The sequence below is a fragment of the Gadus chalcogrammus genome, chromosome 6 (assembly GCF_026213295.1).
Source record: "Gadus chalcogrammus isolate NIFS_2021 chromosome 6, NIFS_Gcha_1.0, whole genome shotgun sequence".
NCBI classification, from domain to species: domain Eukaryota; kingdom Metazoa; phylum Chordata; class Actinopteri; order Gadiformes; family Gadidae; genus Gadus; species Gadus chalcogrammus.
In genome coordinates this window covers 21010246-21033131 of record NC_079417.1, presented here as the reverse complement: position 1 = coordinate 21033131, position 22886 = coordinate 21010246, and the positions used below count along the sequence as shown (strand labels likewise).

General features: G+C 48.5%; 3 protein-coding genes across 4 annotated transcripts in view; all 3 read left to right on the top strand.

Annotated features, from left to right (window-relative positions):
- Positions 1-14294, top strand: part of si:ch73-138n13.1 (protein PRRC2C) — a 28926-nt gene extending 14632 nt beyond the window's left edge. For both annotated transcript variants that reach the window (XM_056592508.1, XM_056592510.1), the window contains 7 exons: positions 7603-7718; positions 10256-10421; positions 11474-11621; positions 11826-11956; positions 12059-12201; positions 12309-12398; positions 12730-14294. In XM_056592508.1, the coding sequence (XP_056448483.1) occupies positions 7603-7718; positions 10256-10421; positions 11474-11621; positions 11826-11956; positions 12059-12201; positions 12309-12390 (786 nt within the window). In that variant the 3' untranslated portion in view covers positions 12391-12398; positions 12730-14294. The remainder of the gene's footprint in view (positions 1-7602; positions 7719-10255; positions 10422-11473; positions 11622-11825; positions 11957-12058; positions 12202-12308; positions 12399-12729) is intronic.
- A 382-nt stretch (positions 14295-14676) lies between these two features.
- LOC130384632 (beta-crystallin B3-like) lies at positions 14677-17260 on the top strand. Its single transcript, XM_056592923.1, has 7 exons — positions 14677-14753; positions 14896-14942; positions 15366-15460; positions 15808-15926; positions 16144-16276; positions 16529-16671; positions 16969-17260. Exons 3-7 carry the CDS (start codon positions 15383-15385, stop codon positions 17258-17260), a joined length of 765 nt encoding a protein of 254 aa, XP_056448898.1. The 5' UTR covers positions 14677-14753; positions 14896-14942; positions 15366-15382.
- Positions 17261-20215: 2955 nt separating this feature from the next.
- Positions 20216-22363, top strand: crybb2 (crystallin, beta B2). The gene is made up of 5 exons (XM_056593290.1): positions 20216-20278; positions 20509-20627; positions 21100-21232; positions 21481-21623; positions 21956-22363. Exons 1-5 carry the CDS (start codon positions 20216-20218, stop codon positions 22122-22124), a joined length of 627 nt encoding a protein of 208 aa, XP_056449265.1. The 3' UTR covers positions 22125-22363.
- Positions 22364-22886: the final 523 nt, after the last annotated feature.

Sequence of the window (22886 nt, the reverse complement as noted above, 5' to 3'; positions counted from 1 at the left end):
CTGTTCCTCTGCTGGATGGCCCTGTCCCCTCCTCCCCGTCCAGGTCGTGCTGCGTAGCTCTCACTGCAGCGCTCTGCGTGCGTCCGCTCTGTGTGCCGCGCGTCCCCCCTCTGGGATCAGGAACGAGCCGACCGACCCGCCTGTCCGCACACGTTCCCTCGCCGCCGCGCACACGCGGCCACGGTCGATCGTCTACTTTGCCGCTTGTTCCCGGGACTGCGTGAGGAGGCCACCACGACGGGACGCTCCTGATTGGCCGCCCGCCGCGCCCGTCCCACTGAGGGCACCCAACCCCGTGGGCGGAGGACTTTTGTTATTTGCATAGCCCGTCAGTGGAGCTCCGTGTCGGCGCTCGGTTCGTTGGTTCTCCTCGCACCTTTTTTTGTGGTTTCCTGCTGAGCAGCGCTGGCGTCGTCTTCGCCAGGTGGGTGAGCCTCCGGTGTTGACGTCGTTGTCGAGTCCCGTGGTGAAGGCGTGACGGCATCACCTGTCCCCTCCCCCTACCAGGGCTCTGAGGCGGTTGCTCTGTTTGGGCTTCAGCACGACGCCATAGGGCACCAAGCGTGAAGAACGATTTCTGGGCCGGGCAGTGATTTCAGTCTTTTGAGTGTACGAGGGACCCTGAGCCAGCTCACCTCTGCCCACTACGGTGGGCCCAGCGGGATCATCAGACGGCGAGTGGGGGGGGGGGGGGGGCAAGGCGTGGAGTTCTGATTACTAGCAGGACCGGCCTGAAGAAGGGCCTGTCGAGACGCACCACTCCGTAGCCCAGAGGGTGGGTGTGTGTGTGTGTGTGTGTGTGTGTGTGTGTGTGTGTGTGCGTGTGTGAGAGGGGGGGGGGGGGGGGGAGGAGGGGGCTTAAGTGCCGTTCATCTGGATCTCCTGAACTAGCTTAGCGATGACCTCACCGTCTCCCACGCAGAGAGCCGCACAGGGAAGGGGCGACCAACCCTAAAACAGAGCAACACCCGACAACCTCACGCCACATCTGGATCCAGACAAGACCACCAAGCCCCTCTGCCCGTGCCCCCAAACCGCCATGGACTACCTCGGGGACAAGTTGACCGTGGCCCACTCCCACCTGACGGGCTGGGTGGGCAATGTGCGGCGCTCCCTGCAGGGGGCCCTGAGCGCCGTGGGCGGCCCCCGGGGCGACGGCGGCGGCGGCTTCAAGAGGACGAACTCCCTGCGCTCGCTGGCCTCCCGCAGCCGCGAGTCGTTCCGCCGCTTCTCGCTGCGCAGCCAGCAGCGGCTGTCGCTGCGCCGGCGCACCACGGCGCCCAACACCCCCACCGCCGTAAGACGCACCACACGTCAACACCAGAATCACCCCCCACCCCCCCCCCCCAGGAACAGGCTTTGTGGGGGAGGGGGGGGCTCCACGCGTACTTCTACCGGAAAAATGTTTAAGACGGCTTACCATCCGCAATGTTCTTAATCGTAGTTCGATCAGTGAGATGCTTTGCTGTACGTCTTTGGCAGGTACAGGCCAGTCCCCTTGCCGTAGGGTGTCTGACGCTGGTTTGCGTCATCGTCTCTGCTTGTGGTGCACGGAGGAGCCTTTTATTACTTGTGTTGTGGTGCGCGGATCGCTGTCTCTGCACTGCACTGTCCTCCACTTGTCCTGACCTCGGCTGTCCGGTTTGCTGCTGTGCATCCTCGTCGCTGCTCTGCCTCCTGGATCGTGTTGCCGGTGGTGACTAGGGATGGAATGAAGTGTGGACAAGGTCGATGGTCAGTCTTTTTGGTGGCAGTATACAAGACAGGGCCTTGGTTAGGCTGGTGACCCACAAGAGGTTTTCGGCTGCAGCAACTTAGTATTTCCCGATGTTTTGACTGTTGTGTCAAATCGTTCCATTAGTCCTGAGTTGCTGCGGTGAGTCAGGTAACACCACATCGATTAAGACTGTGTATGATTAGATTGCATTCAGTTTTTACCGTTGGCGTTTTTACGACACCAACGGTCAATAGGGAGGGGCTGATAACTTATTTGTCAGCCACTCCTTGACTCGCGGTCCTTTCGATTCAAGGAACATGTCCGTTCCACTGTTGGGCTTCTGAGGTACGCAGCTGGAGTGCCCAACGGTCCTCTACTCCTTGGATGTTAGTCTTCTATACAAACCAAGTGGACTTCAACTTAGTCCCTAACATAAGACCCCCCCCAGCCCAAAATAGCCCCATAGTCAGACTGGGGTCCTTCCTAAGTCTAAGCCGAGTCAGGTCTATTGCATTCCAAGTACATACTGTTATGCTCTGCATTACGACAGGATTTGCTGCTCTCCGTATGTTCCAAGAAGGTATTGCCGTTTGTTTTGTTACCCAAGCTGGGGTCAGAGGTCAACATGTAGATTAGGCCTCAGGGGACTGTTTCTTTAAATCATCTCCTGGATATTGCCATCGATCGGACTAATGTGCTGGGGAGTGCGCAGGGAACTGTTTTCCTCTTTGGCAGACTCAGCAGAGGAGTAGATTGATGTAGGTGCTTGATGTTGAACAACATGTTCCAGCCTATGGATTTTTGGGCAGCCACATTAACAGTTAAAGTCAGATCTCCTTGACGGTACCTCTTTGAAATGATTGACTGTCTTTTTGATAATTATCGTTTTATTAACTTGCAACTTTCATACACACAGTTTCCCAAGTCATTAAGCTTTTTTGGATTTAAGATCATAATGATCTTGACACCTCACCATAACTGCTCCCAAAGAGCTGGCTTTCGCTGTGTGAATGTGTGGATGAATGGGTGAATGTGAGTCAATTTATGTAAAGCTGTTTGAGTGGCCTGTGTTTAGAAAAGCGCTGTATAAACGTGGTCCATTTACCATTCACCATCTATCATCATGAGCTTGCGGTCTCTCTTGACCCCTCAAGAAACCGCTTCCCCGTCATCGCTTAGCCCCTTCTCTCGCTGGTCAAACCTCCCATCTATTCTTCTCTTAATTGTTCCACCATCCCTCCCTCCATCCATCCACTCATTGTTCTGTCCTGCTGTGCTGACGCACCCTTCCTGGGGTGGCGGTCGGGGAGGGAGGCTGCCTCTGGCTAACGTTGTTAGGCGGAGCTGGCCGGCCTATGTCTGGATGACCAGTGCTGTTGGGTCCTTGATGGATGGCCTGGCTCCCTCGGTCCGCAGGGCCGCTCCTGTTCTGCTTGTCAACAGAGTGGTTCTCACACAGAGGAACGCATGCATTCATCCGCCCCCAAGTGGAAATGCAAATACACTGGCCTAGTGTGGAGTGCTGCACCTTTTGATTAAGAATAACTAAACGCCACGCCTCGTCTGCCCCTGTGTGAGTGAGTCAGTCGGATGAGGAGGTTTGAGTCTCCCGACATGTCTTAACCTGTGAGTGTGTGTGTTCGATACGGCAGGTGGGTGCTGGGTGTGTAGAAGCTGCACGCACACGCGCACACACACACGTACAGACACCCACACACCCACATGCATGCACACACCCACAGCAAATTAAATGTGCACACCACGGGACATTTAATCTTGCTAATGCATCACCTCAATGTTTTCACCTTGGGTTTTAATCTGTCTGAATGTTGTTTCAGTCAGGCCTAGCTATCCTTCCTGTCCATCAACGTAGTAACTTGCGGCAGCAGCCAATTCTCTATGGATTTGTGTAGGTTAAATACTAATCACTGACCCGACCAGTCCCCCAACATATCCTTAACTGCTAGATATCCATTGTATCAATAGTTGGATTGGAGGTGTGTGTGTGTGCCTGTGTGGTCGAGTGTGCTACCCTGCTATTTGGGGACGACGGGGACTTCAAGAGTGTCATTGAGCACAAGGAGTACCAGAGGTAGCGCTGCTCCACATCGCACTGACGGCTCTCAGCGGCCCCTGCTCCGCCTGACCGGAAAGGCTGAACTGACCAATGGCATCCTGCAGCATTGTTCTCTGCCTGTATTCCTCTGTGAGTCTTTAAAAGGTAGAAGTCGTAATCTGACTCAAAACTTGAGTTATTTTCATTGACGCGTAATGAAGTGTCATTACTTCATTACACAGCAAAGCCTCCGTCTTAAACATACCTTTTGGAGGAAAGAAAGCCTCTGTTGCAGATCTTGATTACTTATTAATTCCGGTGTTCCTGAGCCATTGCAAGGGTGTTTCATCGTGAGATGTTGACGTAGATATTCAAACGCATTCTCGATCCGAGGAGCGTTCAATGAGGACGAAAGACACACACACTCACTCACTCACTCACTCACTCACTCACTCACTCACTCACTCACTCACTCACTCACAGGTATGGTTCTCGTCGGTTGGCTGGTTCATGCCTCTACTCGTTGGCTGCAGTTTGATGGCTTCCAGGACAATGAGCTCTCTGTTGTCAGTCTCATTAAAAGACGCTCGCATCACTAGACACAGAGGGCACTCTAAAAGGCCCACCCCTTCAACTCGGTCTGTACTGTCTCACTTTCTCTCTGTGTCTCTTTATCTCCATCTCTGTCTTTCTCTCTATCCTTCTGACTCACCGTCTCTGTCTGATTTTCTGTCCTGACTCGCTGTCTGTCCCCCTGACTAGCTGTCTCGGTCAGTCTTTCTTCAACTTACTGGCCCTTTATGCATGTCTACCTTTCTTTCACTCTTGCTACTCTCTGTCTGCTCTGCTGTCACTGTATCCCCCCCTCCCTCCCTCTCCTGCAGTCCCTCCCTGTGTCTCTCTCGTCCTCTGTTCTCCCCCATTATCTCCGTGAGGATCCCTAATCTCACCAACACTTTGCTCAGACAAGCACGTTCAATCGAGCTGCGTGAACGCGGGACAGGCAGCCTTGTAAACGCCTGCATGTCCCCTGAGCTGCTGCCCAGCCCTTCACTGGGCGATGGTGAAACTAGCAGCCACTGTTTCTGCCACAGCAGCAGAGAGGCTCGCAGGCATGTGTTGCTCTTCACCCCAGTCACCAGAGGGAAACTGACGTATCACATACTTTACTGTCAGCCGTGGAAACGTTGAATCTCAACATTTTCGAACAACAATACGTTTTCAATTGATTCATCTTTCTAGATATGTGTACATAAGCATACCGTACTGTACTCTTTTTATAAGTGTTACCTTTCATGAGCTTAGTGTTTTTTGAGAATAGAAATGGGCTAGGCTATTTTCTGGTTATGAATGTTCGGAACCCCACAGCTCCCAGTTCTCGTATATATTGATATGCGCTTGTTTACTATTTATGGCCATCATTTAATTTTCTGTGACATGCACGCATATATTCTGTATATATGCTTCGGCCAAAGCTTCGGCGGCAGCTCCGGCGCGGGAAGCTCGGCGGCAGTTCAGCATCTCAGCTCCCTGAATACAATCCCTTTCTCCTCCATGTCGCGGTTCATGGACCTCAGAGAGTCAAGGCCAAAGTTCCTTTCCCCCAAATCTTCTCAACCATGGCCGAGATAACCCCAACTACGAGTCTTCACTTGTTTTGAAAGTGACAGAGACGTCAAAAGCAGTCTTGATGATTCATAATATAATAATAATATCATCCGAGGCGCACATAGCTTTTGGCCGTGATATTAGATAAAATATTATATAAATACCCATTTATAATTTTATTATTATATTATATTATATAGATATAGAGCTCCAGGAGTCCGCAAACGGCAACAATCCCTTCTCCTCCATGCTGTGGTTCAGTCTGACAGGTCATTGGTCAATGGGCCGCAGTTCATAAGCGTTAAAGCTACAGACACCAGAAACAGGGCATTCTGAAGGGACTGAAACGCAGGGGAATAGCTGTAGGCAAGATCTTTTTTCCTAAAAGCTGTTTCCAGCAAACAGCTTCAAAAACATGTTTTCTGGAACTCGATTACTAAGTTAACTTGTTGTGAAAACGCCAAAATATGTCTCCTTCAAGGTACCCATTTATGCAGTTAGCAATATCATTTTAATTAATGAATTACTTAAGTTATCAATATCTGAGACCCCCGAGTGCTACCCCTCATATGCGTGAGGTCTGTTCTCATCATCCTCGTGTGTACTGGTTTATTCTGTTGTTGAGTGCAATGATCATGGCAAGCTGCATATATTTAATTGCACCCCTACTGGACACTTTGATTTGAATGAGGGCATGCCACTCAACTAAAATAATACATTTGGAGGCTCTAGCCCAGCAAGAATGGATGTAATCGGTGGGTGTAGCAAACTTGAGAATGAGCCAGAGTCCTGTGGTCTGTTTTATGTAAAGGAGGGCCTAAAGGACATACAAGGTTATCTATTTGGTGGTTCTCGCCCAACAGGAAGTGATGCCCCTCCCTGAGAGGACTGCCGAAGAGTAAAAACAACACACTATTAATGGGGAGCCCAGAGGGACTTGTGATAAGATAGACTTGTCTTTTAAATTAATCAGGGCCTTAAGCTTTACCAGCAATATCCATATTGGGGCTCTAGCCCTACAGGAAGGGAATTCCAAAGCTCATCAAACGCTGCTTTGAAACGCTTTGGAAATAAAATCCCTTGCTATAAATTTATCTTAAAAGGTGACAGGAACTTGGCCTTTAGTTTTAACCCATTAGGGTTAAAACGGGGGAAAAGAAAGGCACAGCGTTGTCCCCCTAACTCTGAGCCGCATACCAGACCCTTCCTCCAAAACTCCAAACCTGCCTTTCACTCCATATTCACGTTCACTAGGTCTTGCGGACCACACTTGTGAGAGGCTCTGTCATAAAATGGAGATGGATGGAGAAGGAGGGATTAGCATTTGGGTGTATTATCACAACTGGCATGTGGACACAATTTAAAAGTTTGGGGTCCAAAATGGGCCCGCGTCACGCCATAACTTTGTACGGAGATGGAGGTAATGATGCTTCAGTATTTCCCAAAGACCAGGTAGCAATGTGTTGTGCTTCGGGTTTTCCTTTGTAGGCGCGTTGAGAATCCGCTGTCAGTGCGTGTGCATGTATCAGTGATATGCGGGTTTATCCAATAAGTGGTAGTGTACCCGCGCACCATTGGCATGTATGCGCGCTTGTCTCTGTGTGCGTGTGTAAAAGAGAATGACAGGGAGAAAGAGTGCTATGCGGAGATGAATGAACGGAACGATCCTTCCAAATCGCGAAAAAACTAAAACAATTTGTGGCGCTCGGTGTTGATTCTGTGGCGCTGCGCCACATAGAGGTCTATGTATGGGAAACACTGTGCTTTGTGAATGACTTCCTGTGGTACACTTATAGAAACATCTATTACGTGGATTTGTGTTTCAGAAACATTTATATTCCACATATCCTTTCAGAAAAATGCAAATCGTTAAGATTTCTTCTGGCCACTTGGTGGTATACAGTATATGAAGATAGGATTCTCACATGTGCTCCAAACAGAAATGAAAGAGTCTCTCTGTGGGCGGGACGGCTTTCTATGTTTTCTGGGCCCGTTCAGCAGGACCATTACCACTGCCAGTACTGGTACCACTACTTTTGGGTCACGCTTGGGACAAAATTATGAAATGGTCTTGCACACATCACTTTAGCGCCGTGCTAACATTTTGTTCATTCCCTCTCTCCCTCTCTCTCCCTCTTTTGCTCTCTCCCTCCCCCTCTGCCTCTCTCTTGTTCCTCCTCCCTCCCTCCCCCTCTCTCTTGTTCCTCCTCCCTCCCTCCAGGTAAAGCTGCAGCACCAGGGGTCTGGGGAGGAGGAGCTGAAGGACCCCGACACGCTGGTGCAGGAGTCGGACAGCCAGTACGGCACCTGGGAGACGGGCCTGCACACGGACGACAGGTACACACACGCACTCACTCACAAGTACACGTCCCCGTAGGCTCAGACTGACGCAGACCGTCATTGTTTCAGGCAAATGTGGATGTTAATGGGTGTTTCAGAATGTGGGTCATGGTGTTAAGCCAATTAAGACTGAGGGACTTCATTTACAGATCAGGTCAATCCTCCACGCGGGCTCCGTCGCCCGGCCGCGGGCAGCCCTTTGGAGCCCGCGGGCTACGGAAACGTCAATATAACAGTAGCGCACTGCTCGGTGGAAACGAGGCATTCGACTGAGCGGGTTCGTTGGTTCTCGTAGCCTAGACTTCAGGGGTTAACCCCTCCCTCCGGGCTGCTCCACAGCCAGGACTCCTGCTTATTGGTTCATAGCACAACCAGGGCTCCAGCCTATTCGTGAATAGACGTAGGCGGGATCCAGATCCCTGAGCTAGTCACACCCACTCAGAGGAGGACTTTCCTCCTCTCTCCCATTGAACCCCATGTTATTCACCGGCCGCCAACACTTTCGGGCAAATGAATGGGAGTCAATGGAGGCTGAGGGAGGAACGTCCTCCCTGAAGTAATTGTCAATAGGCGATAGGGGGTGCTATGTCCCTTTACCGAGGGAAACGAACATAACGCATACAAAGGCATTAAAGTAGTCCTATTTAAGGTCATTAATTCCTTAAAGTAGACTGGACAACCTAGCCTACATATTTTGTTCTCAATGTTAAGGAGGATCTTCCTCCCTCTCCTCACTGGAGAAGCCTCCATTGGTATTTTTATAATATATCTAATATCGCGGCCAAAAGGTATGTGCGCCTCGGATGATAATATGAATCATAAAGACTGCGTCTGACGTCTCTGGTACTTCCCCAACAAGTAAAGACTCGTAGTGGGGATTATCTCGGCCATGGTTGAGAAGAATTGGGGCAACGGAACTTTGGCCTTGACTCTGAAGTCCATATTGAACTGCGACATGGAGGAGAAAGGGATTGTACTCCGGGAGCTGAGCTGCCAGACTACCACCGAGCTCCCCCCGCCGGAGCTGCCAGACGGCCGCCGAAGCTCTGGACTCCCTGCAAGGCAGTCACATGGCAAACTGACAAATTAGACATCTATTTTTGTATGGAATATCCCTGCTTCTGAAATGCTTAAACATCTCCGCCCAGAGCTCGTCCACTGGTCCACAAAATGTTAGCTATGCTCTGATTGGAGAGGGATTGGGAAGTGGGAGGTAATATTAATCTATCTTCCTACGTAGGAGGGGGCACCGAAACGGACTCTCTCGTTTGGTAACTAGGCGGGGTAAATTCAGAAATGCATATCTCACTCAAGAAACCATGTACAGACATTTTTCAAAGTTTATACAAACTTTGAAAGAAGTCTGTGGGGAGCACCAGAGACCCAAAACAACACCCCAAATCCCAGGAAAAGTGTTGTTTTCAGAATATTTCCCCTTTAAAGGCTTATGGTTTTTAAATAGCCCCACAAAGGTTCAACCACTCTTCCTCAAATAACAAGATCTCTCTCTCAAGAGCGTATTTTGGAGCAGAGATGTTCTCCTTCGTCCGCCATGGTTCCCGATTAAACGTTAAATAAGGGTCTGATTTGGGAGCAGTGCTGTCTTTCAAAGCTGCTGTTGTCGTCGGCTGCACTTCTTCCCGATCTGTTGTCTACGTTTGTTCCGATGTAACGGATCCTCATGTGGCCTCGAGACAAATAGGTAGGACTTAGCGTCTAGTGTCTCCTTTGAACATCAGCCCTCGTCTATTTAACAATGTCAAAGAAATCAAAATAATAATGTCATTATACACATCTCTTCTTTTTTGTAAATTGTATAAAAGAACCGCAACTGTCAGAATGATGTCACCGTTGGCCGCAGCCTCGTTGGACCATCTCACTCCTACGGGACCGGAGACGCCTTGGCAGGGCAATGATGCCAATTACCTGCCTTGGCCTCGCGACACAGCTCACATCTCCCCTTAAATTCATTAGTCGCTTTTCTCTCCAGGCCACCAGGCATCAACTGACCCCTTGTGGCCATACTGTGTCATTGCAATATTGCTTTTTATGTGTATCAGTTTAAAGGTTGTATCGGCGATTCTAGGCCGAAAAATAAATGATCTCATTCATCTGATCTTTCCTCACGATCCGCTAGCTGCCCGCCCCATAAGCAGGCCGTCCAAAAAACGTGTCTCTGTAGGCAGCCTATGCTCTGAGATCGTACACAAAAACAAAGGGTACTACCAACCACTCATAACCAAAATAAATAGTATTCGATCCAATCACCGACAAGGGGTGGGTGTTGTGGGGTTTTTTTGCGCTGCGTTTATGATAGTTTTTACTGGGTGCAAGAAACACAGAAGGGAAGGGCGAGCTGGCTCTGTTTGTTTGGGATCTCGCTTCAAATGCAAACTGAAGTGACGTCACCCAACATTGCTGACACAACATTTTAAGTGCAGTTTCATAATCATAATAATACTAATAACAATGGAACAATTACAACATTAACCAAAATTAATCATTTTTGTCTTTTCCCTGACCCCGGTTTGTAGCCTGACCCCGGCCACGCCTACTTCAGACGGCGCCCTCTCCCCTTCGCCAGGGAAGCCCTCTCCCTCCCACACGCCGGCCCACCATGGCCTGCCCTCCGAGCTGGACGGCTCTGCTGGTCTGTCCCCGACAACCCCGGCCGAGAGCCAGCAGCTCTCCTTACCAGAGGCACGTACCCCCGCACCCCGCACCCCGCACCCCCGTACCCCAACAACCCCGCACCCACGTATCCCTCTCTCTTAGAGAGAGGTAGCGTTTAGATTCTCTGCCCGAGCCCGACCCGACCCGACTCGCTGGCCGGGTCGGGCCGATATTTTTCCCGCCACTATCCTCGGGCCGGGTCGGGCCGGGCCTTTGATCGAGCGTTATTATTATTTTTTTTATCATTGCTTTATTGGCCTAATCTGAGGAGAAATTTATGCCATGAACAGAAATATTATAGGCCTTTATTACACGGGTCTTCTCAATGCCGTGGAACGCTCCGTTCACTTGCATGGGTAGTAGTCCGGTAACTTGTCAACCCCAGCGTGTTCCGTTGCTAAGCGACGACACCGTCTTTGCGGACAAATTATTTCTCTGCTGATCAACACTACGAATGATGGTAACGAATAAATTGTAAAAAGACACACCGTGTGAAGTTATTTTTTCGTTTTGGCAAGTAGCCTTGGGATAATGTATAGAACGACGCCGGTCATTATCGAAAATAAGCCCCTTCAGGGCAAAGCAAGACACCTTCGCTGCGCGTCGGTGTCCTGTTCGCCCTGTCGGGGCTTATATTCCCGATAATGACCGGCGTTCTATACATTATCCCTTGCATATATATTTAGCAGAGTAGGCCTAGTAACGAATGTGTACAAAGTTACCGTACATGTATTAAAAAAAATGTCGGGTTGAAATCGGGCTCGGGCTAATAATTACAGTTAATGTGTCGGGTTGGGCCGGCCTCGGACAGAACGTGCACGGGCTCGGGCCGGGTCGGGCTTGATTTTCTTGGCCTGATCTAAGCTCTAGAGAGGGGTGCTGCCAGGGGACACGCTCCAATCAACAGCCTTGTTTATCACCGTTGAAATCTCAATAATAAAGGCTGATAAATAAACACATTCTTAAGCAAACGGCGATGATGATCACACAGGATTATTAATATTAATATATTATTATTAAACGTATTATTATTTCTGATGTCTTTTCTAACCTTCTGTCCCTTTGGCCCTGGTGAGCAGGTGTCCACGGTGCTGCTTGACACCAGCGTGCTGCGCTCCAGGGCCCAGCTGGGGAAGAGACGGGCCCCGCGGTCCCGCCCCACCAGGACCGCCCCGCCCCAGGGAGAGGGCGGAGCCACCGACGACTGGCGCTTCAGAGACTCCACAGGTAGGCTTCAGTCTGCTCTTCATCGTCCGTTCCCTCACTCTGCTTCCAAACTCACAAAACGAGTGACGCTCGAAATTAAGCATTTGTCGTTTTCATTTGAATTAAATAGAGGGTTTTCTGAAGGCCGTACCTTTCTTCGACAGAAAGTGTGTGAATATATTAATGTATTCCCTTTAGAATGTGACACCTCCATTTTGATGACAGATGAGAAGCCGGAGTTCAAGGAGGACCCTGAGGAGCAGACAAGAGAAGTGGAGCCCCGCTCCACAACCAATGCAGTCTCCCAGCCCCAGAGGATCCCCCTGTTCCCTGGGATGGACCCTTCCGCTCTCAAGGTGAGGCGAATGGACCTACCCAAAGCAGCCCTGCTCGTAAGGCTGTAAGTGGTGATTAGGGTTCAGTGTGGGTTAATTCAATTGTACGGTTCATGTCCCCAGTCGCAGCTGAAGAAGAGGGCCGACTCTGACAACCTGGTCGATGTGGGGACTCCCTCTCCCTCCCAGTTGTCTCGATCGCCCAAGTCCCCCTTCCTCCCACGGGCCACGCGTGTGCTGCCCCCTTCTGGTGGTAGAGAGAACGGGTAGGAAGGGTTTTTCAAGGAAATTATGTTTGTCCTCATGTTCACTCCTGTTAAGCACTCTCCTGAATGTGATATAATTTCATTTTCATTTATTTTATTTTATTCAGTTTGGAGGACTCTCCTCAGTGGCTCAAAGAGCTGAAATCCAAGAAAAGACTGAGTCAGTATGACTACGACGATTCTAAATAGATAAGAAGGTAAGGGAGACGGTTCATTGGTCCATTTCCTTTTTGTTTTCCCCTTCACTTACTCTTTCCTCTCTTTTATTATTTTCTCGGTCTCTCTCTCACTCTCACTCCCTCTCGCCCCTCCCTCTCTCTCTCTCTCTCTCTCTCTCTCTCTCTCTCTCTCTCTCTCTCTCTCTCTCTCTCTCTCTCTCTCTCTCTCTCTCTCTCTCTCTCCTCTCTCTCTCTCTCTCTCTCTCTCTCTCTCTCTCTCTCTCTCTCTCTCTCTCTCTCTCTCTCTTTCTCTCTCTCCTTGCTGTGGTTAAGATCCAGTGTTGATATATGTCCTCTCTCCTTCCTCCAGGTGGCCTTAAAACCCAAGAATCTCTGAACGAAACGGAGGCCTTAACCTTTGACCCTGGACCCCGGGCCAGAGAGATGTTTGGAGTAGATTCTACTACTGCTGATGCTGCTAACGCATTTCTACTCCTTTTTTATTATTTCCGAAAAACAGGATCAGATATTTTTGCACGGTGCCTTTGCTTTCCTTCTCCCCTGAGAGTGTCAAACGGATGGCACGACGAAAACATTGAATATCTTATTGCTTCATCACCGATTAATCATCATCTTTTACACTTTATCACCGACCACGACCACAAAAGACGAGCAAAAAAAGAATGTCCTGTCTGGCTGCACTCCAGAGAACGGTCGTCTGGGAATAGCGTGAGCAGCGCCACCCGACAACGCCACCCGACAACGCCACCCGACCACCCGGTAGTGCTTCAGTATTCCCGGTTTGGAGGGCTCTCCAGTCCTCTGCCGGCGTTCAGTCTTCCTTGTATTCAGTGAGCGTACCGATGGTTGTGGACGTGTTCGTACCTGCTCACTGCACACAGAAGCATATCCATAAGCTTAACATTCCACATGATCGGACCCCAGCGCCGCGGCAGATGTCCCTGCCAGCTGGGGGGTGTTGTGCGTTACCCTGCTAAATGCTGTATTTGTATAAACACTATTTTTTTGTCAACACTATAGAGGCCGGTTGGGTCTTCAATCATGTAACACTCTTCTACATTCTAACAAGGCGTCTCGGCGCCACTGTTTATTTTTGTATTCTACGGGTTAATCATTTTTATTTTCTCTATCCTAAGTAAGTTGCGGAAAGAAGTGGCCCATATGTGTGTATGCATTTACTTTAAGTAACACTGTTAAATGCTGATTTTCTTGAGCACTGAGTGAACAAAGGGAATCCTCTCTGTAAGTCAATCATCTCCCAGGGCGGGGAAACTTGATCCATTCACTACATGACGTTCATTAGCTCCTGCTGCCTTGTTGTATTCCCTTGGACCCCACCCCCCCCCCCCTGTATCTTTGCTCAAGAGCAAATCACTACATCACATGAGATGAACCACATGAGTGAGGGATGAGACTTAAAGGCCTCTTACGAGACAAAAACATTCACTCTTTTGAAAATCTTCAAAACTCGAGATGAACATAGTTAGCCCTCCTCCTCGTCCTCCCCTTCTTTAGTCGGTCTCCAACATCCACCAAGCACTACGTCACTTAATGCGCTGCAGCACCACCTCTGCTCCACCCGTGTGCAGTCGGCCACCCTTGGGCAGTCAACCATCATCTGGGGGGATCTGCGGTATAGAAATGCTTACTGCAATGCAACTGGATGTTGACTCCGTCAAGTCTCTATCAGTTTTTTTTATCAATCTCCCCCCCTCCTCGATACGTCTGTAAATTACTTTTTATTTCTCTCGTACACGGAAAAAAAATTGATTTGTTTTTTATGTTTTTATTCATGATCATGTTCATTATTTTTCTTTTTATTTGAAAGTAACAGATTTATATTTGCACTGTGTTGTACTGGCCAGTGTCCTAAAGTTTAAATTCTTAATAAAGATATATATGCAGTGAGCTACAGACTGGTTATGTCTTGAGTGATTCTTATTTCCATATCACAATCATAATCCACCTCATATTAATAAGGTGTGCAAACGACATGATAGGTGCCAATATTTCCATCTTAATATTCACAGAACCATCGGCAGAAAGGTTTTTGTTGTGATAGTTTGGTTAAACTACTAGATAAGGGCTTATAATAATACAATTATAAAGGCATTGATATGTGCCTGAATGTGGTTACGGGTGCGTCTGAGGAAGCTGGGTGCGGGCCAGACGGGGGCAGGCGGGCTGGGTGGGGTCTATGCTAACCTGTGTGTGTGTGTGTGTGTGTGTGTGGGGTGTTTGTGCTGAGCGGGGCTGTTTTCCCCAATCCTCTTCTTGGCTCGCTGTCCCGCTGCTCCACACATGGCGGTGAGGCGGGCAGGCCGCCGCGTGCCAACACAGCTGCCTATTGAGAGGCAGAGGAACGGACACAATGTGAGTGGCAGACATGCTGCATCAACAGCTCTGGCTGTTTTCTGCTGTTGTGGCCAGATATAAACCATAAATACGCCCTCCCTCCCCCCCACTGCTCCTGTCCTCCCATGTGTCACCGTCCCTTCCAAACTTCCCAACGCAGACTCACCAACGCAGAGCCGCTGCCTAATCACTAGCGCGCAGATCCAGGTAACGCCGGACCCCCACTGTGTGATGACGATGTGTCGGGGTCTCTGTTCGGCCTTGAACTGGCTCGGAGGGCGAAGGAAGGAGTCTGTTGTGATCTGGATGACCACCTTGGACTGAATTTTTACTGAATTGTTTTATTACTACGTCCTTGAGATCTTAGGTGTTTGTTTTAGAAGTATCAACGACTGGGGGGGGGGGGGGGGGGCTTTTTGTTATGATGGACAACCTCAGGAAGAAGACCCCTCAAGGAGAGAGCGTGCAATCATGTGCTGATTAACATATTTCTGAAACTGTTAACTGTGTGTGTGTGCGTGCCTTCATGCGTGTGTGTGTGTGTGTGTGTGTGTGTGTGTGTGTGTGTGTGTGTGTGTGTGCATGACTTAATGCGTTTGTGTACATGTGTGTGTGTGTGTGTTTCGGCAGGACACAAGGAGTACAGGATGTCTGACCAGCAGAGCACTGCCCCAGAGCAGCTGCACCCTGGGACGAGCCAGGGCGGGGCTGTGGCTACCTACAAGGTACCAGCAGACCCAGCGGGACCGCATCCACACCCACCGACCCCGACCTTTCTTCATGTGTAGTTAATCACCAAAACCTTTTCAAAAACACAGTTTGAAAGTCTTTGTTTTCCCCTTCATCACACTGTCTTATCTAGTTATTTCTCTCTCTCTCTCTCTCTCTCTCTCTCTCTCTCTCTCTCTCTCTCTCTCGCTCTCTCTCGCTCTCTCTCTCTCTCTCCCTCTATGTTACTCTTTTCAATGCTCTCACGCTCTGTAGTCACATTTGTTTTCAGCAGGTGTACCCTTCAGTGTGATGTAAACAGTCCCCCCCCCCCCTCCTCCCCAACCCTGAAACCCTAATCCAGGTGGTGCTGTTTGAATATGGAAACTTCCGGGGACGCAAGGTGGAGCTTTCCGCTGAGTTGAACGATGTGACGGAGACGGGTCTTGAGAAGGTGGGCTCGCTGATAGTGGAGCAGGCACCGTAAGTAACTAACGCTGAACCTGACCGACCTGCTCACGTATCCATGTTACATTATAAGACCCATCAACATTAAGGCAAGAAAACATCGCATTTTAGTCCAATGTGGTGAAGAATGCAATCATTCAACTGGAAGCATCAAATGCAGTTCAATGTTATCCCCTTCTTATTCTGTGTATATTCCCCTCCCATCCCCCCTTGTCCTGTTCCCTGATGTTAGCTGGGTGGGCTATGAGTGCCAGGCCTTCATTGGCGAGCAGTTCATTCTAGAGAGGGGAGAATACCCCCACTGGAACTGCTGGACCAGCAGCCAGAGCAGCTCCTCCCTGCTGTCCCTCAGACCGCTCAAAGTGGTGGGTCCCTCCTCCGGAAAGCTGCTGTTCCATTCCTGGCAGACATTTGTGTGTTTTTTGTAATGTTACATGGCATTCATCAAGTTATATACATAGAATATATAGAATAAACTGGAAATCTGGGTGCAGAAAGAGAGGGCAGTATTTTAGATATTGTTTCATTTTTATTCTTAATAACACTTTCAAATTTGACTAAAGTGTGTGTCTAAAGTGCGTTAGTGAATGAATGATTATCCGTGTTTGATTCTTCAGGACAGCGCAGAGCATAAACTCCACCTGTTTGAGGAAGAGGGCTTCGCCGGGAGGAAGATGGAGATTGTGGAGGACGACGTTCCCAGCTTGTGGGGACATGGCTTCCACGACCGCGTGGGAAGCGCCAAGGCTCTGAACGGAACGTAAGAGCCTCTCCTACACTCCACTCGGTCCACATGTTCAGCATCTTCTCAATAACCTCATTGGCAGAGCATGACCTCACAACTGTCAGGATTAGGGGTTTGATTGATTCCCACCTGGGGCCATGCATGAGAAGGAACGTATGCTCTCAGCATATTGTAATCGATATTGCAGTGAAGCTTTGGATTCGGTTGTACAACAAAGGGAATATCTTCATATTAATCCCTTTATATGGAACCCATCCTTGTGTGTGTCTATTCAGGAGTGTTATCTGGTTCTAAGTACTCCTGTTCCTCTAGATGGGTGGGCTACATGTACCCCGGCTACAGAGGGCGCCAGTACATCTTTGAGCGCGGAGACTTCAAGCACTGGAACGACTGGGCGGCCCCCACGCCCCTGATCCAGTCTGTCCGCCGCGTCAGGGACATGCAGTGGCACAAGAGGGGCTGCTTCGACGACCTGGCCCCGGCCCCGGGCCCCGCTCCTGCCCCCGCACCGGGCCCCGCCCCGGCCCCCGCCCCAGGGCCCGCACCGGCCCCTGCCCCGGGCCCCACACCACCCGCACCCCCTGCAGTGGCCGGAGCCAACTGAAGAGGGGCCCCTCCGAGCCCGCCAGCCACAAACACACACACATGCACACACAAACACACACGCATGCACAAACACACACGCACGCACACAACCACACACACACACACACACACACACACACACACACACACACACACACACACACACACACACACCGAGATGCACACACACACAAACACACATGCACACATACACACACACACACACATATTCTAAGTCTTTGCTATGCAACCAGCCTTTTTCCATATCTTTAAACATGGTGATTGCAGCTTGTGAACAGTGCTATGTATGTTGGCAAATAAAATGTGTTTGACCAAAATATAAATACTGTCTCTTTGTTTTTACTCTACATGAATTAATTACTATGGTCAACCAAAGCAGCAAATTATCATTTAAGATTACTCTCTTTTAAAAACAAATGTATTTTGTCCAAAGAAGCATGTAAAAAACAATTCCTAGATAATATGTTACTAGATTTTCTAGTAGGTCGTAGGAAGGGTTTGGAATAGTTATCAGAAGTTGCGGCAGGATATATTCTTAACCTGTCTGTTCTTTGTTGGTTTAAATATCAAAGGCATGGAAAAGGCCCATTTTTGAAGACCACTCTGATCCCATCTGCTGAGCATCAGTGAGAATGAGGTCATGCAGTGCTCTCCCTGTGCAGGGAGGGCACTGCATTCCTGTCCTAAATCCACTACGTGTTGTTTTGTGTTCCTTGTGCTCAGAAATAAGTTAAAGGGCTACTTGATAAAGTCTTACTTTTTGGGATTTCATCTCTTCGGATCAGTTCACATCCAAAGGGCTTCCTGAGCAAAGTTATATTAAGTCGTCAGTTAGGATTTCCAGAAAAGCTACAAACTATGAAATTGTTTTATATCAATCTGTACTTATTTCAATTCATTTATTTTCAACTCAATTTAGCAATTAAATGAATGAATCTATTATTTTGTCAGATATGAACATCTAAAGATACACATCATTAGGATGCGTTCAGTACAGTTTAATTTTTACATGAGCTCTTTAACATCCAGCCCATCAGAGTGGACTGTACCGATCTGAGGCAGAGCTTGGCCAGGATGTATTCCTGAAGTTCTAGGTTCAGTTCGATTCCATTTTAGACTAATATCAACTCCAACCAATACATTTTTGCAGGGGAGAGGTCAGACGCTCACACAAACAGCCTGGACAAATAAAAAAACACTACAAACCAGGTGTGTCCCTCATGAAACCAGATCTCAGAGCTGGTTTAGGTCTTCCGGTAATGACTTCCCCCAGAAAGGAATTCAGTCTTTCGGACATAGATGCAAACAGCCCGTTTACACACACACACAGACACAGACACAGGCACACACACACACACACACACACACACACACACACACACACACACACACACACGTCTGCCCCCCTCCAGAGAGGTCAGAGTGTACGGTCACACTTGCAGGTACCCCTGGAGCAGTGAGGGATCCGATTTCTGTTCTTACTGGAAGGGGCGTTACTGGGGGAAGATGTGAGAAGCACTAAGAGAGGAGCTGGTGGTGTTGGGGGGGCTGGGATGGGTCTTCTATTTCAGGGTGTCTGAGCCTATGCTTTAGGATGTAATCCTTTTCGGTAACTTCAGCTCCTCTCGACTTAATGGCCTAGCACCGGCCCCAGGCACACACATATGACCTACGTTTATTTAGCTGCTAAAAGATAACAACAGCATAACAGCAGGGACTGATCCCAAGCTGCATGCTAGTCGTAGTTGGAGTCAACGCAGGATGTTATTATTGATGTATTTGTCTCAACAACAACAACAACAACAACAACAACAACAACAACAACAACAACAACAACAACAACAACACACAGCAACAGAGCTTTACTCATAATGTGTTATACCCAAACAAAGGAGTGACAGTACAAATTGCAATGTCTTCCATACATAAACATATTCCTGTAGACAATGGAATATTCTACTTTAGATATGCTCACTGTTCTCCAATCTGCCAGCCCAGCCCTATCTCTAACTCTCTGTATGGTTCTCTCTAACTCTCTCTCTCTCTCTCTCTCTCTCTCTCTCTCTCTCTCTCTCTCTCTCTCTCTCTCTCTCTCTCTCTGTCTCTCTCTCCCTTTCTTTCTCTCTCTCTCTCTCTCTCTCACTCTCTCTCTCTCTCTCTCTCTCTCTCTCTCTCTCTCTCTCTCTCTCTCTCTCTCTCTCTCTCTCTCTCTTTCTCTCTCTCTCCCCCCTCTCTCTTTCTCCCTCCCCTCTCTCTCTCTCTCTCTCTCTCTCTCTCTCTCTCTCTCTCTCTCTCTCTCTCTCTCTCCCCCTCTCTCTTTCTATCCCCCCCCCCCCCCCTCTCTCTCTCTCTCTCTCTCCCTCCCTCTCTCCCTCACTTTCCCGTCCTGGTTGCATATTAGCCTCTCATTGTACATGTGGGACTCTTGGCACTGGTTCTGCTGAATCATGTGGATATCGAACAATGAGCGGCTGGGCAAAATTGACAACTAATGAAATAACTTTGTGGGGGGGGGGGGGGGGGATGAGATTGGGTTGGCGTGCACTTTGACCCCCGCAGTGGCTGTCCACTGGGCCTATTGGAGGCTGGCGTACGGGCTGGCTCGTGCACATGGACCCTGGCGGCAGAGTTCCCCCCCTGCCAACCTGTATATATTGAGGCCAAGGTGCCATCCCATGCACACTGGCACATCAGACAGCCACTGGTAAAACTAGTCCATTGGGCTCTCTGTTTGGATAAAACCTTTTCATAGATCTTTTTAACAATTATATTGCCTTGTTGTAATTCTGTGCCCATTTTTACTTCTCATTCTTCAAGTGGACACATTTATCCGAATTGAACAGACTGAATGTATATTGTGTTGTGTTCATGGTTGTTTAATAGTTGGATACTAATGTGAATCTCTGTCTCTCTCTGCTTTGTGCACAGTTTTATCCTGCCCTGTTCATTCACCATGGCCACAGACCAACACAATCCTGCCTCCAAGCAGCAGCAGCCAGGGACCAGCGCTTTCAAGGTGAGACGCAGGCGATCATACAAATGATCCCCCTGTTACCTCGTTCAAACATCGAGCTTCCTTCCTCCTTCCTGAAACTGTTTTGTTCACATTCTTATCTGCCTTCATTGTTTTCTTTCTTTTCAGGATGATTGCAGAATTCATGGTCACATGCGTCAAATGATCCGAGACCATGAAATGTCCTCAGTGTGGATTAATTAACGTTCCACTGTTTTCCTGTTCTCCCATAGTTGGTTATCTATGAACAGGAAAACTTCCAGGGCCGCTGCCATGAGCTGACTGGTCCCTGCAACAACCTCCAGGAAGCAGGCGTGGAGAAAGTGGGCTCCATACTGGTGCTGTGCGGACCGTGAGTGATCACCCACACACATTAGAGCCAACTACGGGCAGGGGCAGGGAGCTATGGGGCGCATGTCTGCACACGCAGGGGAAATGTTTTGAGTGCACATAAAGGGGAAATGACAGGATGTTTGGGGCAGTGAGTGAGAGGATGGAAGAAAGAAAGAAAGAAAGAAAGAAAGAAAGAAAGAAAGAAAGAAAGAAAGAAAGAAAGAAAGAAAGAAAGAAAGAAAGAAAGAAAGAAAGAAAGAAAGAAAGAAAGAAAGAAAGAGTGAGGGAGTGAATGACGGGGGGAAGGTGAAGGAAAGAGCCAATTGAAAAACGTTTTTGTATTGCGATGGAGCGAGATGGTGAGTGAAAGGGAGACCTTTGTAGTGATTGTGCGACGGTACGCCTATTTTTTAATGACGCTTACTTGCTGTTAACTTGCGCTTCTGTTTGTTTGAACCCCTACCCGTCCCCACCTACCCGTGCCCCTCCAGATGGGTGGGATATGAGCAGGCTAGCTGCAAGGGGGAGCAGTTTGTGTTTGAGAAGGGGGAGTATCCTCGCTGGGACTCCTGGACCAACAGCAGGCGCAGTGAAACCCTCTTCGCATTCCGCCCCATTAAAGTGGTAACGCACACACACACACACCCACACAAACACATACACATACACATACACACACACACACACACACACACACACACACACGCACACGCCCACACACAGATCGAAGAGAGATGTTTCGCTCACAATATTCTAAAGGTCTCCAAAGGCAACTTACCAACCATATTTTGTTGTCCTCTCTTGTGGGCCTCTCACACACTCCCTCTCCCTCACGTTTTCTCCCCTTTGTTTTCTCTCCTTCTCTCTCCCAGGATGGCCAGGAGCACAAGATTGTCCTTTTTGAAAACCCCAGCTTTGCCGGAAAGAAGATCGAGATCATAGACGACGATGTTCCCAGCTTCCATGGCCACGGCTACCAGGAGAAGGTGTCCTCTGTCAGAGTCCAGAGCGGGACGTAAGGCCACTGCTCCCGATCTCACACACCTTTCATAAACCTTTCTTCCTGCTTGTTTCAAAGCAAGGTGGCAACTCGAAAAAGTACATCACAGGGTTGAACGATAGAAGTGTGCCACATCCTTTACTCCTCTAGACATTTTAGACTTATAGTCGCTGCACTGGAGCCACCAAGACAATAACAACCGATTCATTAACGAATAACCCTTGTGCTTACCCTGCTGTGCAGCAGGATGTTTCGAGCACAATGCTCATCTTTAATCCTACATGACTCTAATTGATCCGGTCTCCCATTGGTTCACTCCTAATCGAGTTGTTCTCCTCCCACGACAGCTGGGTGGGCTACCAGTACCCCGGCTACAGGGGCTTCCAGTACCTGTTTGAGAAGGGCGAGTACAAGGAGTGTGCCGAGTTCGGCGCCCAGCTGCCCCAGATCCAGTCCGTGCGCCGCATCAGAGACATGCAGTGGCACCTGAGGGGCGCCTTCAACCCCGCCCCCTGAGCGGCCGCCGCAGCCGGCTCTCCATCAACCCTGACCTCTGCATCCATCTTGTTCTCTCTTCCAAATACTTTTACTCATTTACCCTTTTGAGTAAAAAAAAAAATGCATTTTGTTCTCTATTGCCGTGGTTGCAGTAGTGGCACCATTTAATTTAAATTGAATAAATCTGATGCTTTACTTTGATTCCGTGATGGAGTTTTTTTTTCTCTTTAAAGTTTATCTTGGTTTAATGACCTTTTCAAATGAGATAGTTTTATTGAAAAGCTAATTGTCTAGTCATTGATAGTAATGTTAAAAAAAAGTTGCCGTAATAAACAATTCAATACACATGGAATATTCCTTTTGATACACATTTCAACATAATAATATTTTCATAAAATTATAGATATCTCTATTGTCAAAGATCCTCCCTATATCAGTGCATTATTTCTCTCTTTGAATAAAGTATTTGAAAACTTCTCCATTACCGATATTCGTGGTTGTAAACAAAGGTACGGGTGGATCCTTCGACTTGAAATCACGATACGACTTTGAGGAACATTAATTGATTATTGTTTTAATCATAGTTTAAATGACTCTAAGCTTTATTATATCTCTGAAAGCAATTTTGACGAGGAATGTTTTTCAATCTTATCACGTTTCATACTCGTTCTGATAGATGTATTTTTATAAATGTGTTGTTCTGATGAGCATGGCATTCTATGTGTATTGTAACACACAGCAATATTATTAACAATTACTTTACAATGATTTGGTTGTTAA